Source organism: Orycteropus afer, unplaced genomic scaffold (genome assembly GCF_000298275.1).
Source record: "Orycteropus afer afer isolate SDZICR_OR568_19922 unplaced genomic scaffold, OryAfe1.0 scaffold00059, whole genome shotgun sequence".
NCBI classification, from domain to species: Eukaryota; Metazoa; Chordata; class Mammalia; order Tubulidentata; family Orycteropodidae; genus Orycteropus; species Orycteropus afer.
This window is the reverse complement of record NW_006921646.1, coordinates 124380-141656: the sequence shown is the minus strand read 5'-3', so window position 1 is coordinate 141656 and position 17277 is coordinate 124380. Positions and strand designations below refer to the sequence as shown.

Here is a 17277-nt window from a genome sequence, read left to right as displayed (position 1 = left end):
GTTCAAACAGTAACCTCCTGGTTTATTTACAGGTTCCTTGAGTACAATTAAGTGTTCTGGAATTCTAGTTGTTCTCAGTGTTACCCCATAATATGTTATGATCCACACAATTTAATGCTTTTTGCATAGTCAGTAAAACACAAGTAAACATCTTTCTGGTGTTCTTTGCTTTCAGCCAAGATCCATCTGACATCAGCAGTGATATCCCACCTTCCATGTCCTCTTCTGAATCCAGCTTGCATTTCTGGATTCTCTGTCAATATACTGCTGTAATTATTTTTGAAAAAATCTTCAGCAAGATTTTACTTATATGTCATATTAATGATATTGTTCAATAATTTTCACATTCTGTGGAATCACCTTTCTTTGGAATGGGTACAAATAGGGATCTCTTCCAGTCAGTTGGTCATGTAGCTGTCTTTCACATCTCTTGACATAGCCAAGTGAGTACCTTCAGTGTGGCATTTGTTTGTTGAAACATCTCAGTGGGTATTCTGTCAGTTCCTGGAGCTGTTTTTCACCAGTTCGACTTCTTCAGTACCATTAGTTCTTGGACATATGCCACCCCCTGAAATGGATGAACATCAACCAATTCTTTTTGGTACAGTGCCTCCGTGTATTCCTTCCATCTTCTTTTGATGTTTCCTGAATTATTCCATATATTGCCCATGGAATCTTTCAGTATTGCAAATCGAGGCTTAAATTTTTTCTTCAGTTCTTTCATCTTGAGAAATGCTGACTGTGTTCTTCCCTTTTGGTTTTCTAACTCCAGGTCTTTGCACATTTCATTATAATAATTGGCTTTGTCTTCTTGAGGAGCTGCTCTTTGAAATCTTCTGTTCAGCTCTTTTATCTTGCCATTTCTTCCACTTGCTTTAGCTACTCTCTGCTCAGGGGCAAGTTTCAGTTTCTTCTGACATCCATTTTGGTCTTTTCTTCCTTTCTTGTCTTTTAATGACCTCTTGCTTTTTTCATGGATGATGTTCTTGATGTCATCCCACAGTTTGTCTGGTTTTTGGTCATTGGTGTTCAGTGCATCAAATCTATTCTTTAGATGGTTTCTAAATTCAGGTGGGATATAATCAAGGTCATATTTTGGCTCTCATGGACTTTTTTTAATTGTCTTCAGTTTCATCTTGAACTTGCATATGAGCAGTTGATGGTCTGTTCCACAATCAGCTCCTGCTTTTGTTTTGGGTGAAGATATTGAGCTTTTCCATTGCCTCTTGCCACAGATATGGTCAGTCTAATTCCTGTGTACTTCATCTGGTGAAGTCTGCATTTATAGCCGCCATTTGTGTTGTTGAAAAAAGGTATTTGCAGTGAATAAGTCGTTGGTCTTACAAAATTCTACATGCGTTCTATCACCAAAGCCGTATTTTCCAACTACTGGTGGATCTTCTTTGTTTCCAACTTCTGCATTTTGATCATCAGTGATAATCACATCTTAATTGCATGTTCAGTCAATTTCAGACTGAAGTTGGTTGTGGTGGTGGTTGTTATGTGCCATCAAGTCGGCCCCAACTCATAGTGACCCCTCCTTGGGTTGCCGAGGCAGTATCACTACGGAAGTAGATTGCCCAGTAGAAGTTGGTAGCAATCTTCAATTTTCTTGTCTTTGGCTTTAGTGGTTGGTGCATAAGTGTGCATAATGGTAGTATTAACTGGCCTTCCTTGTAAGCATATGGATATTATCCTATTACTGACAGCATTGTGCTTCAGGATAGATCTTGAAACATTCTTTGTGATGATGAATGCCATGCCATTCCTCTTCAATATTTGTCATTCCCGGCCTAGTAGATCATATGGTTGTCTGATTCAAAATAACCAAAACCAGGCCATTTCAGCTCACTAATACTTTGGATATTGATCTTTATGTGTTCCATTTTATTTTTGACAACTTCTGATTTTCCTAGATTCATACTTTGTACATTCCATGTTCCAATTATTAATGGATGTTTGCAGCTGGTTCTTCTTATTTTGAATCGTGCCACATCAGCAATTAGAGGTCCCAAAATCTTTACTCCATCTATATCATTAAGGTAGGCTCTACTCTGAGAAGGCAGCTCTTCCCTAGTCATGTTTTGAGTGCCTTCTGACCTGAAGGGCTCATCTTCCAGCACTATATCGGACAGTGTTTCAGGGCTATTTATAAAGTTTTCCAGTAATATATTAGACAATGTTTCACTGCTAGTCATAAGGTTTTCATTGGCCAATTCTTTGAGAAGTGGATGGCCTTTTCCTTCTGAGTCTGTGTTAGTCTGGAAACTCCACTGAAACCTGTCCACCATGGGTAACCCTGCTGGCATTTGCAACACTGGTGACATAGCCTCCAGCCTCATAGCAACACACAAGCCACCACAGGATGACAAACTGACAAGTTCATCTCTCTTAGTTGTTCCAAACTGCTCCACTCCCTGGCCTCCCTTAAAGCTGCTTCCAAGCCACCGCCCCCCATGCCCAGCTCTTCTTCCTGGCCTCCTTTAAAGCTGTTTCCAAAACCCCCTGTGCCCAGCTCTCCTTTCCTTGCCTCTCCTAAAGCTGCTTCCAACCCTCTCCTCCCTACCCAAGACGTTTAAGGGGTAGTAAATCTAAGTCAATTTTGGTGAAACAGTATGGTATGGGTCAGGATAGTGAGAATGGTGATACAACATGAAGAATGTAATCACTCTCATTGAACTGTACATGTAGAAATTGTTACCTAAGTACATGCCCTGCCAAAAAGAAAAGAAACATTAAAAAAGAAAAGTTACTTTCTGTTCATTATCTTTAGAAATATTTACAGGTGGAATGAAATGACAGAATTTGCTTTATAATACTCCTTTTTTTTTTTTTCCCAAAAAAGTTTGGAGTAGATAAAATAAGAAGAGAAAAATGTTAGAATGTTGAAAACTGTTGACACTCATGAGGATATAGAGTGATTCATTAGATTATCCTCTACTTTTCTGTATGTTTGAAGAAGTTCATAATAAACTTAAAAAAAAAAAAAGTCCTTCTAAGAGATGACATTGTCATCTAGGCAGTCAATTAGGTAGGGTATGCTGGCTGTGCATTGATACACAGATTTAACCTCATGTTTATGCCATATGTTGAAGATAGCTGTATTGAGGTGGCTGCTTGGTTTCTGATGATTCTCCCTTCTTGGGAAATAACTCTAGTACACAGATAATATTGCACCTGCCACAGCTAAGTGATTGGGAAATATAAATCTAATACAAGCTAAGCCAGTCAGATTTTCTCTCCCAGTAATGTGAGACTTGAAAGAGAGAGAGGCTGGAGGTGTTTGAAGATGGGGCATGTAAATGGCAACTCAGCCTCTGTTGTTGAGGGCCCTATAGATACTCTTACTGAAGCTACCATACTCGTTTCTTTTGATTCCATGAACTAGTTCAATATCCTTCAAAAAAATTCCAAATTTTTTGTTTACATTAACCAGAACTGGTTTCTGTTGCTTGCAACCAGAATAGTGTGCAACCAAAATTAGTAAGTATAATAAATTGTTGCATAATAAAAAAATTACTATATAAATGGCATTTGGTGTTTTATTTTATTTATGTTGAGATAAATTTTAATATAAAAATTTGCTACCTCCATATTTACATGTTGTTTTGCTTTTAGGAACACTTATCATGTGGAGAATACAGTTCAGAACTGCTGTTGCAGGACATCCTAGTGGAGGTGGCCAAAGGCAGTTGGGTATATGGGTAATATTAAGAGGTGAATTTGGAAGATATTAGCAAACAGGTGATAGCTGAAGGCATATAAAGGAGCTCTGGTGGCATAGTGGTTAAAGCATTTGGCTGCTAACCAAAAAGTTGGCATTTTGAACCCACCAGTTGCTCTGGTAGCATAATGGCTAAGGCACTTGACTGCTAACCAGAACGCTGGCGGTTCAAACCCACCAGCCACTCCTCGGAAGGAAGATGGGGCAATCTACTTCCTTAGTGATACTGCCTCGGAAACCCAAGGAGGGGTCGCTATGAGTCAGGTCTGACTCCACGGCACATAACAACAAACAACAAAGTTGCCCCATGGGAGAAAGATGAGGCAGTCTGCTGTAAAGATTTACAACCTTGGAAATGCTATGGGGCAGTTCTACTCTTTCCTTTAGGGTCACTATTAGTTGGAATTGACTGAATGATAGTGGGTGGGAAGGCACATAGGGGCAAATGAGACCATCCAGGGCAGCTGTATAGTGTAAAAGGACAAAAGTCTAGGGAACACCAGTACTTAAAGAGTAGCTGAAAGAAAATCCAGAAGGAAACTGAGGCGACACCACAGTAGTGGGAGGAAAGGCAAGGAGAGGGTGCTGTTAGGGATGACCAAAAAAAAAAGACCATTTTAGGAAGGAGAGCACAGCCAAGAGTTTCAAATATTGCAGAGACTGCAAAAGTCCATTTGATTTAACAACACAAAGATACTGGTGAACAATGTCATTGTTGAAAGGGATTTAATGGCAAGTGAAAGTGGAGGTGTGGTTACTTGTGATTTTTTTCAAGAAGTTTGGCACTGAAAGGAAAAAAATGGAGAGCGCTAGAAAGGGATGGGAGAGAGGTGTGGATTTTCAGATGCTTTGCTATTATTAGAAGGCCTGGTGGTGCAGTGGTTAAGAGCTGGACTGCTAACTGAAAGGTTGGTGGTTCAAACCTACCAGCTGTTCTCTGGGAGAAATGTGGCAGTCTGCTTCTGTAAATATGTATAGCCTTGGAAACCCAACAGGGCAGTGGAGAAGGATATCATGCTTGGTAAACTGGTGGGTCAATAAAAAAGAGGAAGGCCCTCCACGAGATGGATTGACATAGTGGCTTCAACGATGAGCTCAGATACAGCCAGGATTGTGAGGCTGGCATGGGCTGGGTACTGTTTCATTCTGTTGTACATTGGGTTGCTGAGTCGGAGCCGATCGGAGGGCACCTAACAACAACAGCAACTCTGACCTATAGGGTTGCTGAGTTGGAGTCAACTTGATGGCGCAAAGTGTTCCAAATTATGGTCTATGGTATTATTTTCAGAGGCACTTATATCTAATGACCAGATTAGGCAGGAAGTTACTGGGTTGCAAAACTGGCTGCCTTGCTCCTCTCTTGCCTAGGATTATTACTTCCCAAAACTAGGTAGAGAAGGTTTCTGAGATATCTGTTATGGAGGTTGGGGTGTCCTGGCAGGAAGGGGGACTGCATGGATGGAACAACAACTCACTGCAGTGGAGTCAATCCGACTCATAGCAACCCCGCCTTGGGTTTCTGAGGCGGTTATCTCTACAGAAGTAGATTGTATAATCTTCTTTCTGAGGAGTGGCTGGTGGGTTTGAACTGCCAGCCTTTTGGTTAGCCTTAGGCTCCCACTGCCAGAGCTTCCAGAGTAGCTATAAGTGTTCAAATATATGCGTAGATTACAGAAGGGAGAGAAAACAGTTTACGCTTCGCATAGTCTTAGTGATAGATAGTTCTATTTCTCCTCACTCTGCCTTGTCCATGTCATACATTCTGTAGAGAACTTGGATCCCTTTGCCTATTCCTTTTCCCCTTCCTCCCTCAATAGTTGCAGTGTCTGCTCTACTTATTCCTAAATTCTACCACCTAATCCTTTTCCTGTTTTTCCCTGGATCTCCTTCCAAATAATCTGTTGTATCTGGGGCACATACAATGTGTTCACTAACCAATTGCCATTCCTATAAATAAGGGCTCTTCTTTAAAGGGTGTTTTTACTTTGATTTCCCTGTTCCAATCATGACCATATGCATAGAACTCCAAGAAACCAAATTCACTGACAACAAATCTATTCCGACTCATATTGACCCCCATTGGGTTTCCAAGGTTGTACATTTTTATCCTGCGGAGCAGCTGGTAGGTTTGAACCACCGACCTATTGGTTAGCAGCCAAATGCCTTAACCACTATACCACCAGTAGGCAAAGTATAGGCTGTGAGCAAAATCCAGGCCACCAACTGTTTTCATAAGGCCCCAGAGCTAAGAATGGTTTTCATATTTTTAAATGGCTGAAAAAAAAAATCAAAAGAAGGTTTCATGACACATGAAAATGATAAAAAACTCAAGTTTCAGTGTCCATAAAAAAGAAAAGATTGAGGACAAAACTCCAGGGAGCATCAGTATTTAAAAGGTAGCTGAAAGAAAGGAATCCAGAAAGGAGACTGAGGAGATACCAGAGAAGTGGGGAGAAACTGAGAGGAATTGGGGAACACAGTTAATGCTCTTTCGTTTATTTACATGTTGCCTATGGCCTTTTTCGCGCTACAGTGGAGAATAGTCATGATAGATATCGGGTGTCCTGAATAGCCTAAAATATTTATTATCTGGCCCTTCACAGAAAAAGTTTGCTGACCCCTGGTCTAGGTGATTGGGTACCATATATCTATCTCCCCTAACAGTTCTGGGGATGTTATAAATTTCCTTCCTACTTTCCTAAGGGACTTGAATCTCCCCAGTATCAGACTGATGGTTTAGTACACAAGTTTGGAACACTGGGAAAATGGTCTGAGTTTTTTTTGTTTGTTTGTTTGTTTTTTGGAGTGTAACACATTGATAACCAAACTCCTATACCCTGGCATCCCATCCCACCCACCCATATCCAAGTTGGAAGTATTTTTGGTTGGTTGGTTTTGGTGCTCTTATTTCTTTATAAAGTGGAGGTAAAGTCAGGGCCAACTCGGCGGCACGTAACAATAACAACAACAACATAGATTTGGGAGTCTCAGAAACACTGATGGACCATATTCACATAGATTAATTTCTCAGATTACTTAATTGCCACATAAAAACTTTCTCACTGCTTCTTCCCCCACCCCTTCTGTCTTTCTCTTCTCCATCAAACTTGAAACATATATACTGACAGTTTCTTTCTCACCTCCCACTTGCTTCTCGGCCCACCACAATCTGGAGTTGACTCCCACTACAACACTGAAACTGTTCTCAATAAATATGTCAACCATCTCATAATTACCAAATCCAAGGACACTTTCCAGTCTTTCCTTGACTTCTCAGTAGCATTTAATAATGGTGACCTTACTCTCCTTCGTGAAACACCTCTATTTCTCTAAATCTGCTTTCACCTTGTTCTTCTCTTAGCTTTCTGGATGCTCCTAATGCTACCAGATTCTTACAGATTGGTACATTTCAGTATATTGGTTATTATCTGTTGTTTCTCAGTGCCACACCTACCACTCTATAGTGTGTTCTGCACTGGTAGGCTTAAAAGCTGCAAGCTGTATGTCTCCTGGAGATCAGAAGGCAGGACAAACCAAGAAGCTTCCTGCTTTAGGCTCTTACAGTGTGACAGCTCCTGGAAGTTTCTAGTAGGTGTAACAGCAGCAAAGACTCTAGCCTCCTGGGTCTTGGTTATTGCAGCCTCGATGAGGGTGGCACCTTTACAGTAGATCCAGAATCCACTATGATATTTTCTCCCACAGGGCATCAGCAGGTCTAGATTTATGGACTCCAGCCCAGGGGTGATAACATCTTTTGATTTGCAGGTATCACTCTTTACTATTTCTATCCCCAGCTACCCTCTTTCTCCATTTTGCACTTCGTGTCCTTTTAATACCTTTGTAACCAGTTCTCTATATTAAATTCTCAGTTTGAAATACCTAGAATGGATCTGCATTCCTAACTGGATCCTGGATGATAGTTGGTGTGAGGTTTAGGGTTTGAGCTCATGCAGTTTATATCTTTGGTTCACTTCTCACTCCCTCTGCACAGTCTATTTTGGTGATTTTATCCATGGTCTCTGCTTCAACACTTGTGCTTTCCTACATGTGTGCTGATGACTCAAATTAGACTCTTCAGCTCATACCTTCACGCATATACCTCACTGCCTCCTGAAGGCTCCATCTAGCTGTTCCACTGGCATCTTAAATTCAGCATGTACAAAATCGAACTCATTCTCTTCCTTTTCAAATCTGCTCCTATGGCATTCTCTTTATTTCAATTCAGTTCATCACTGATCACCTACCCAGCCACCTGAGCCAGAAACTTAGGTGTTATCCTTAACTCCTGCATCTCTTCACCTTCCTCCATCTAAAACCAACACCAAACTCACTGCCATCAAGTCAATTTCAACTCATAGCAACCCCTTTCAGTTTTCAGAGGCAGTAAATCTTTACAGAAGTAGATTGCCCAGTCTTCTGTGGAGTCACAGAATGTTTGAACCACCAACCTTCTAGTTAGTAGACACATGTCTTAAGGCTCTATGCCACCAGAACTCAATCTAATCATTGTTAAATCCTTTATTTCTACCTCCTAATCATTTAAATCAAGGAGCTCTGATGGCATAGTGCCTTAAGGCATTTATTTGACTGCTAACCAGAAGGTTCGCAGTTCAAACCCACCAGCCACTCTGCAGAAGGAAGACAGGGCAATCTACTTCCATATAGATTTACTGCCTCAGAAACCCAAAGGGGTCACTAATGAGTCGGAATCCACTTGATGGCAGTGAGTTTGGTTTGTTTTGGTTTAATCATTAAAATCAAGGAGATCTGGTGGCATAGTGGCTGAGGCATTTGACTACTAACCAGAAATTTGGTGGTTCAAACCCAGCAGCTGCTCAGGAAAGGAAGATGAGACAATCTACTTCACCTCTTTAGAAAGGCAATGGAGGTCAGTATGGGTCGGAATCCACTCAAAGGCAGTGATACTTGAATCATCTAAATACCCCTGATGACGCAGTGATAAAAGCACTTAGCTACTAACTGAAAGGTTGGTGGTTCAAGCCCACCAACTGCTCCACAGGAAAAAAATGTGGCAGTCTGCTCCCATAAAGATGTACAGCCTTAGAAACTTTATAGGGCAGTTCTACTCTGTCCTATAGGGTCACTATTAGTCAGACTCGACTTCACGGCAACGAGTTTGGTTTTTTTGGTTTGAAATTACCTAAAAATTCTATCCTCTCCATCTCTTCTATTTATAATTTAATCCAGGCCCTATCTTTTCCCACCTAAATTATTGCTACAGTGCTATGAGACAGTGGTGTGTGTGCATGCAACTTTTAATTTTGATATAAAATGCTACAAACTCCTAACCAGCAGTTTCGCCTCAATTCTTTCCAAGCTCCAATCCATTGTTGGAAATATCAAAACAATTTTATTCTAAAATAGTAAAATGATTGTATCACTCTCCAGTTTTAAATCTCTATCATCTGCTAAATAAAAGCCAGACTCTCCTTGTGATGTACCAAGGCCTATGCTATCCTGCCTAAATTTCCAGCTCATCTTGACCCTCCCCGCTCCAATTACTACACAGGACACATGAGCAGTCTCTACAGTATTCACATCTGACTATGTGAATATATGAAACAGTCCCCAAACAAGCTCTGGATACCTTTGACCTCTGCACATCAACCCTTGCCCTGGAATGTATTTTTTCTTCCCTCACTGCTCTGCTGGCCAAATTGCTTTTCCTTCCAGACTCCTAGAAACCAGCCTGATTATGCCACTTGTTCTTCCATCCCCATAAAATTCTTCCAAAACATTTGGTGCATTCTTATTTGAATACATTACATTACTATGCAATTATTTACTCATTGACTCTCCCCCCACCCCAACACACACACACTAGACTTTGAACTCTTTGAAGGCCTTATTCTTCTTGGTGCTTCTAGCACTGAGTCCAATACCCAACACTTTCTACAGAATGAATTAGAGCTCATGCCTGAAGGAGAGTAACCATTCTGAGAAAGATGAGGGGGTGGGGGGAAGTGCCTCTGGAAGGGAGGGAGGGAGGAGGAAGGGAGAATCCAAAGACCCTGGGGGGTTGTTGTGGGAAGATGAACTCTCCTAATTCTGCCACTGGGCGGCACTGCTCTGAACAGCCTGTTGGTCCAGTTGCAGGCTGAGGCTGGCAGCACGATACTGAAGAGGGAACCCCACCAGGAGGCAGTCATTCCTCTGCCGGCCTACCAAGCCCAGTTACACACCACACCCCGGCCTGGTAAAAGAGCTGTCTTCAGGAGCTTGTTGTCCCCAGGTCCTTCCCTGGCAACTGATGATGTTAAACAGTACACTTCTGTGATTGGTTTAGCCAAAAACACAAGGGCAACTATTGGTAGTGAGCTGACATAGAATGATCTAAGACTTCCTTTGGGAAGGAAGTTTGGGGACCTGGGTCAGCTGGGTTGGTAGTTCAGAGCCCACTGTGTGGTGTGAAGATATGGATCATGAGCACAACCAGGGAGTTGGGCTGCTACGGCTGTTACAACTTCTGTGTCTGCTGCCCCAGTCCTGGGCCACCCCTGCAGGTATGACAGTACCTTTAGTTCAATCCTGAGAGGGTTAGAACCTAGGGAGCCAGACCCGAGCATTTGAAAAGAGCCTTGTTCTTTGTACATGGTGGGAAGTATTATGGGGGTAGTGGAAACAATAGCAAAATTGGGAAAGACAGCAACTATTAATGGATGGCAAACAATGTCAGAGGTGCTTTACATGTTATTCCTTTTAAAACAATCTCCTGAAGCAGAAATTATGATGTCCACTTTATAGATGAAGAAAATGAGACTCAAAGATTTTAAGTAGCTTGTCCAGTTTCACACATTTGGAAAGTGGTAGAGTAAGGATTTGAACATAGCAAATGTTATTTATTTCCACACTTCCACTCACCAGAGCTCCTGTTTTTTGTTTGAGTTTACTCACGATTCTACTCTGCACTCTGTCATCAACTCAACTTGTGATTCCTGAAGTCCCTTATTGTCCTTAGTTTCTTTCTCTGCAAAGGATGGAGCAGAATGGAGCAATAATCTCAAAGATCCTTCATATTTTAAATGTGTATTATTGTGAGTGCTGGGTATAAGATTTCCTGCTGGGTGAGGGGTTTTAGATGTTGTTGTTGTTGTTATGTGCTGTCGAGTCAGACCCAACTCATAACGACCCTTCCTTGGGTTTCCAAGGTGGTATCACTACGGTAAGGGGTTTTAGATAGTAGGGATTATTTCCTGTATGTATCTAGGGGAATCACTTCCACAAATCTTGTCATTGCCGAGCATTAGGGATTAAGATAAGGGAAGACATTTTCAGAGACAACTCATGCCAATGAAAGGAGCTAAGAGAAGCCTACAGTCTAATTTTCCAGTGGATCTGGAATATAGTGGGACAGTGTCACTTTTATGGCTTGGGGATGCCATAACTATTCCTTCTAACTCCTTTATAAGGCTCTGGGAGTCTGTCCATGTGGTAGCCTTACATGAATTAGACAAAGGTCTTCTCTTCGGGAAGGGCAGTGGTGGTTCAGGGGTAGTATTCTCGCCTTTCATGCAGGAGACCCAGATACAATTCCTGAGGGATTCTCCTCAGGCTTAGTCAACACGCATCTGCCATTGAAGGCTTGCATGTTGCTATAATGCTGAGCATGTTTTAGAGGAGCTTCCAGACTAAGACAGACTAGAAAGAAAAGCCTGGTGATGTACTTTTGAAAATCAGCCAGTGAAAACTCTATAGATCACAGTGGTCCAATTCCATTGTACATGAGGTCACCATGATTTGGGAGTCGACACCACGGCAGCTAACAAAAATATCCTCTTTGAGAGGATGGAGCCTTTGCTAAAATGCATGGCTTGGTGAGCAGAGTGCAGACTAGATTTCAGCCTTGACTTGCTTCCTTGGTTGGGTGCCTTTGTGCAGTGCACAAACAACATAACTGACATGATGACTGAATCTGTTGCTTTAAACAGTAGATAAATTGAACTTGTTATGGGTAGGGGAAGTTTGGAGAGATCCTGTGTGCCTCTTATAATTTCCTCTTCCCTCCCACTGGGAGGAGGCGCCTAAATAACAGACACGGGAGATATTTATGCTCCTACCTCTGCTCCCCTTCCTAAGGCAGGCCTTGCTGTTTTCTGGGCTAAAAAATAAGGAAGTAGCTCCTACTCCCCTGAACCATTCCTCTTCATCTCATTTGCAGCTCCTACTCCAGTGTGGCGGGATGGCTTGCAAAATCACACGTTCCTGCACACAGTGTACTGCCAGGACGGGAATCCAAAACTGGGACTCTCTGAGGCCTATGACGAGGACCAGCTTTTCTCCTATGACTTTTCCCAGAGCATCCGTGTGGCTCGCCTGCCTGAATTTGCTGACTGGGCTAAGGATCAGGGAGACGCCTCTGCCATTTCTTTTGACAAAGAGTTGTGCCAGACAATGATAGAGAATATAGGCCCAAAACTTGATGGAAAAATCCCAGTGTCCAGAGGTTAGGCCAATGGTGGGGGTGAAGGGTGGGGATGCTGGCATTCTTAACCTCAATCTAGACACAAAATTATTCCCCTCCACACCAGCTCCCATCTCTAATCCTTTCTTATTCTCCCCAAGGACCTTTATATTTCTACCAGTCACAGTCTGCACTGTGTTTTGGAGCAGAAGACAAATCCCTAACATATAGTAGACATTTAAACCTATTGGTTGAACTTGATGAATTCAACAGGAATCAAATGATGCTTACTGATTGATTGATAATTATTGCCTTAGTTATCTAGTACTGCTATAACAGAAATACCACAAGTGATGGCTATAATAAACAGAAATTTATTCCCTCACAATTTAGGAGGCTGGAAGTCCAAAATCAGAGCACTGGCTCTAGGGGCTTTTGCTATTGGCTCTGGAGAAAGGTCCTTGTCTCCTTATAACACCTGTGTGCCTGAGTCTTCCTTGGCCTCAATCTTTACCTGAGTCAAGGGGTTCTCAGCACAGGGACTCTGGTTCCAAAAGACATATTATGCTCCAGGCTCTTCTTTCTTGGTGGTGGTCAGGTCCCTCTCTCTCTCCTTGCTTCTTTCTCCTTTTAACTTTTGTAAGGTAAAACATGATTCAGGCCACATCCTAGGGAAACTCCCCTTCCATCAAATCAGGTCTTTGACCTGAGTAAGGGTGTTGACTTAAATAAGAGCATCCCACCCTAGCAATATGGAAGTTGTTGTTGTTGTTGTTATGTGCCGTCAAGTAGGACTTGACTCATAGTGAACCCCCTTGGGTTTCTGAGGCAGTATCACTACGGAAGTAGATTGCCCAACCTTCCTTCCGAGGAGTGGCTGGTGGGTTTGAACCTCCAGGCTTCTGGTTAGCAGTCAAGTGCCTTAGGGACTATGCTACCAGAGCAAGATAGAAGAGAACAATGGAAGTTTGGATGATGTGCCTGTATTTTAATGAGAATGCAGAGTGTAATTAGATGCCAATGTGAGGTCTAGACAGGAAATGCAAAAGGAAGTCAGATGGGCAGGGTCTAGAAAGCCCTGAATCTGGCTCTGCCTCCACATTCAGCTCTTGTTCTTCCCTGGAAGAGGTCGTTCCTCAGGGCCCCAGCTCCCTGCTCATTTCCACTTCCCAAAGCCCATCCCCACTGACTCCTCTGCCCTCCCCCCCCCCACATGACACAAAGGTACCATCTAAACTACTCCCTTCTTTCTTTTGTTCCTCAATCCCCACCAGGGTTTCCTGTTGCTGAGGTGTTCACGATGAAGCCCCTGGAGTATGGCAAGCCCAACACGCTTGTCTGTTTTGTCAGTAATCTCTTCCCACCCACATTGTCAGTGAGCTGGCAGCATCATTCAGTCCCTGTGGAAGGAGTTGGGCCCACTTTTGTCTCAGCTACAGATGGACTGAGTTTCCAGGCCTTTTCTTATTTAAACTTCACACCTGAACCCTTTGACCTTTTCTCCTGCATTGTGACCCATGAGATTGATCGCTACACTGCAATTGCCTTTTGGGGTAAGACCCTTTTCCCTGGAAGCTTGGTTCCTTTTGGGAGCAAAAAGTGATAGACCCATGGGAGGGGGTCTTCTTTCTCTACTTGGAACCTGTTTAATCTATTCTCATTCTGAGCTAACCTGTCTTCCAATCTTCAGTTTCTTCTTTGTCATTCCAGATAGCCATGTCATTCCCCTGGGTTGGAGCTCCCCAACCATGCCTCCAAGCTGACTTGCTCCCCTTCTTCTCTAGTGCCCCAGAATGCTCTTCCCTCAGATCTTCTAGAGAATGTGCTGTGTGGCGTAGCCTTTGGCCTGGGTGTGTTGGGCATCATTGTGGGCACTGTCCTTATCATCTACTTCCGAAAGCCTTGCTCAGGTGGTATGTCAGGGCACTGGGAGAGGGTGGGTGAACCATGGAAGCTAGACAAAGTGCTGCATGTGTAGGGGGATCAGAATACTCAGGACGTTGGGTGTAGAGGCCTGTATCGAGCACTGTAGGGCACATCCTCCTGTTTGAGGACTTGTGATACACACACACATACAGTTAGTATATGCAGGCCACAGGAGTGGCGAGGATTAGGATCTTTGAGTGAGGGAGGATTGATATGGGGAGCTGTAGGAAAGATCTTTGCAGATGATTTGGGAACAAAGAGAGACCAACCTCCATAGGGGTGGGCTACAGATTGAGAGGGGCCTTTGAGGAGGAAAGAGATTCCTCTGATGGCTTTCCTTCATCCCTTTCTCTCTTCAGACTGACTCTTCCAGACCAGAGCCTGACTGCTAACAACTTTGGCCATCCAAGCAGGGGGTGCTCAGGTTTTTCACCCTTCTGCTCAGGGTCTCTCCTTCTCAGAACAGAAGCTGCTGGAATCCTGGGGCTCCCCCAGGAAGAGAGAGCAAGGAGTGACAATTTCTAAAGTGGGGGCTCTGCTGTGTCCGTGACAAGCATCCAGGAGAGCACCAAGTGGCCTATGTATCATGACCACATCCCTTTCCCTTCAAGGCAATAAATGCCATTTATTAATCTCAGTGTGGCTTCTTTCTTAAGTCATGATATTTATTTCTGGATATCTCAACTTGAGTGGGTTGTTATTTCAAATTCAACATGCCTTAACCTGAACACAGCTTCGCCTCATTAGGGAGGGAAATGGGGAAAACCCCCAATTCCTCAGCAGAGTTTCTGCTTCTTGGTCTAAGTACCACATAATGGCTTTTACTTCTATCAGTTCTGAAAAAAGCCCTAGTGGCACAGTGGTTAAAGTACTTAGCTGCTAATCAAAAGGTCAGCAGAAGCAACAGAAGTCAGAGTTAGAATAATCTCTTAGAGACAACCAAATACCTTGAGAGAGAATTACTGGGCTTGCTGACTCAGGACCATAGCCTTGGGGGACACCAAGCTCAACTGGCACAACATAGAACATACAAAACTTGTTCCACAACCTACTTTGGTGAGTAGCGACTGGGGTCTAAAAAGCTTTCAAGCGGCCATCTAAGATGCAGCTAATGGTCTCCTCTCATCTGAAGCAGAGAAGAGTGAAGAAAATCAAGGGCATTTGGAAATAATTAGCTCAAGGATATGATGAACCTCAAGACCAGAAGAACTAGATGGACCTCGAGACCAGAAGAACTAGTTGGTGCCCAGCTACCAATGCCAACCACTCAGGAAGGGATCAAGACTGGAGATCTTGGATAGCGTGGAAGGAAAAACATGGAACAAAATTCAAAAACACAATAACGACCAGAATTACTGGTTGGATGGAGTCTGATGGGACCCCCAAGACTATGGTCCTAGGATATACTTTGGGCCTGGGATAGGACTCACTCCCAAGGACTCTGGCTCTCAGCCCAACAGTAGAAAGGCTTACATGCAGAACACCCAACCCAGGGTGATGCACCCACTACTCTACAGAGATACACCCCTTGGAGCAATCAGTCATGGGGCACCAGAGGGGCAGCATTCACACAGAGGGAAAGCTGGACAGACAGGAGTGCATAACTAAGAAGGGCACAGGGAGGGGGCGAGTCATAGGAAAGGGAGGGGAGGAGAGTGGGTTAGGGTTGGGAATGGTAATAGGGGAGTGAAACCAAATGTACACACACTGTTGAATGTAAAACAAATTCTGCTCTGTAAATTTGCACCCAAAGCACAATTTTTAAAAAAGTGAGATTTACATTCCTAGAAAAAGAAAGAAAGAAAGAAAGAACTAGGCCTTTCTTCCATAGCAATCACTGGGTAGATTCAAACTGCCAATCTTCTAGTTAATTTAAAAAAAAAAAAAAAAAAGCTTTTGAGCGGCCATCTAAGATGCAACTATTGATCTCCTCTCATCTGAAGCAAAGAAGAGTGAAGACAATCAAAGGTATCTGCAAACAATTAGTCCAAAGATATGATGGACCCTGAGACCAGAAGAACTAGACGGTGCCCAGCTACTAATGCCAATCACTCACAAGGGGATAAAACTGGATATCCTGGATAGAGTGGGAAGAAAAATGTGGAACAAAATTCAAAAACACAAAAATGACCAGAATAACTGGTAGGATGGAGTCTGGTGGAACCCCCAAGACTATGGCCATGGGTTACTTTTCGGGCCTAGAATTGGACTCCCTCCCAAGGATTGGCTCTGAGCCCAACAGTAGAAAGATCAACATGCAGAACACCTACCCTAGGGCAATGCACCCACCTACACTAGGGAGATACACCCCTTAGAGCAACAGTCCATGGGGCACCAGAGGGGCAGCATTCACATACAGGGAAAGCTGGACAGACAGGAGTGCATAGTTAAGAAGGGCACAGGGAGGGGGTAGCCACAGGGAAGGGAGGGGAGGAGAGTTTGTTACGGTCACGGATAGTAACTGGGGCGTGAAATCAAGTGTATACAAACTGTTGAATATAAAACAAATTTTGTTTTGTAAATTTGCACCCAATGCAAAATAAAATTGGAAAAAACATCAGCAGTTTGAACTTAGCAGCCACTGTGTGGGACAGGCTGCTTTCTTAAAGATTTATAGCCTTAGAAACCCTATGAGGCAGTTCTACTCTGTTGTAGAGGGTTGCTATGAGTTGGAATAGACTTACTGGCAGTGGGTTTGGTTTGGTTTGGATCAGTTGTAAAAAATATATGAGAAATAAAGGCACAGTTATTTTTTTATAATCTGCTCACAAAATGGTTGCTTTTTTTTCATTTTTAAATTTACAAAAGTGTTTGTGAAAATGTTTATGACTAGACAGGCTGCTTCAATAAATGTATAACTAACTCCCTTTAACTTTCACCAGCCTGGGGAAATAGGAGTCAGGAGTGGGCAATATATGCCTCCAGGTGCTATCCTAACTCAATCATATCAGTTCTGTGAAAACAGCATAATAAATCTCCTGGAGTACAGTGGAAGGACATATTAGCATGTCCTTCCAGATGATCTGTTCTATGGCCTGCATGAACCATGCAAGGAGATCTGTAACTCTGCTGTCCTGGGCAAATAGGGGAGCAGGTAGAGCATGAATGTTGTTGCTGGGTGCCATCGAGTTGATTCCAACTCATAGTGACTTTACACACAACAGAAGAAACACTTTCCAGTTCTCCACCACCCTCACAATCGTTG

The 17277-nt window shown here is 43.0% G+C and overlaps 1 protein-coding gene across 1 annotated transcript; it reads left to right on the top strand.

The window, feature by feature from the left end:
* The first annotated feature begins 10160 nt into the window (after positions 1-10160).
* LOC103195795 (HLA class II histocompatibility antigen, DM alpha chain) lies at positions 10161-14436 on the top strand. Its single transcript, XM_007939434.2, has 5 exons — positions 10161-10248; positions 11904-12188; positions 13421-13699; positions 13931-14059; positions 14432-14436. The coding sequence occupies exons 1-5, from the start codon at positions 10161-10163 to the stop codon at positions 14434-14436; spliced, it is 786 nt and encodes a 261-aa protein (XP_007937625.1).
* Positions 14437-17277: the final 2841 nt, after the last annotated feature.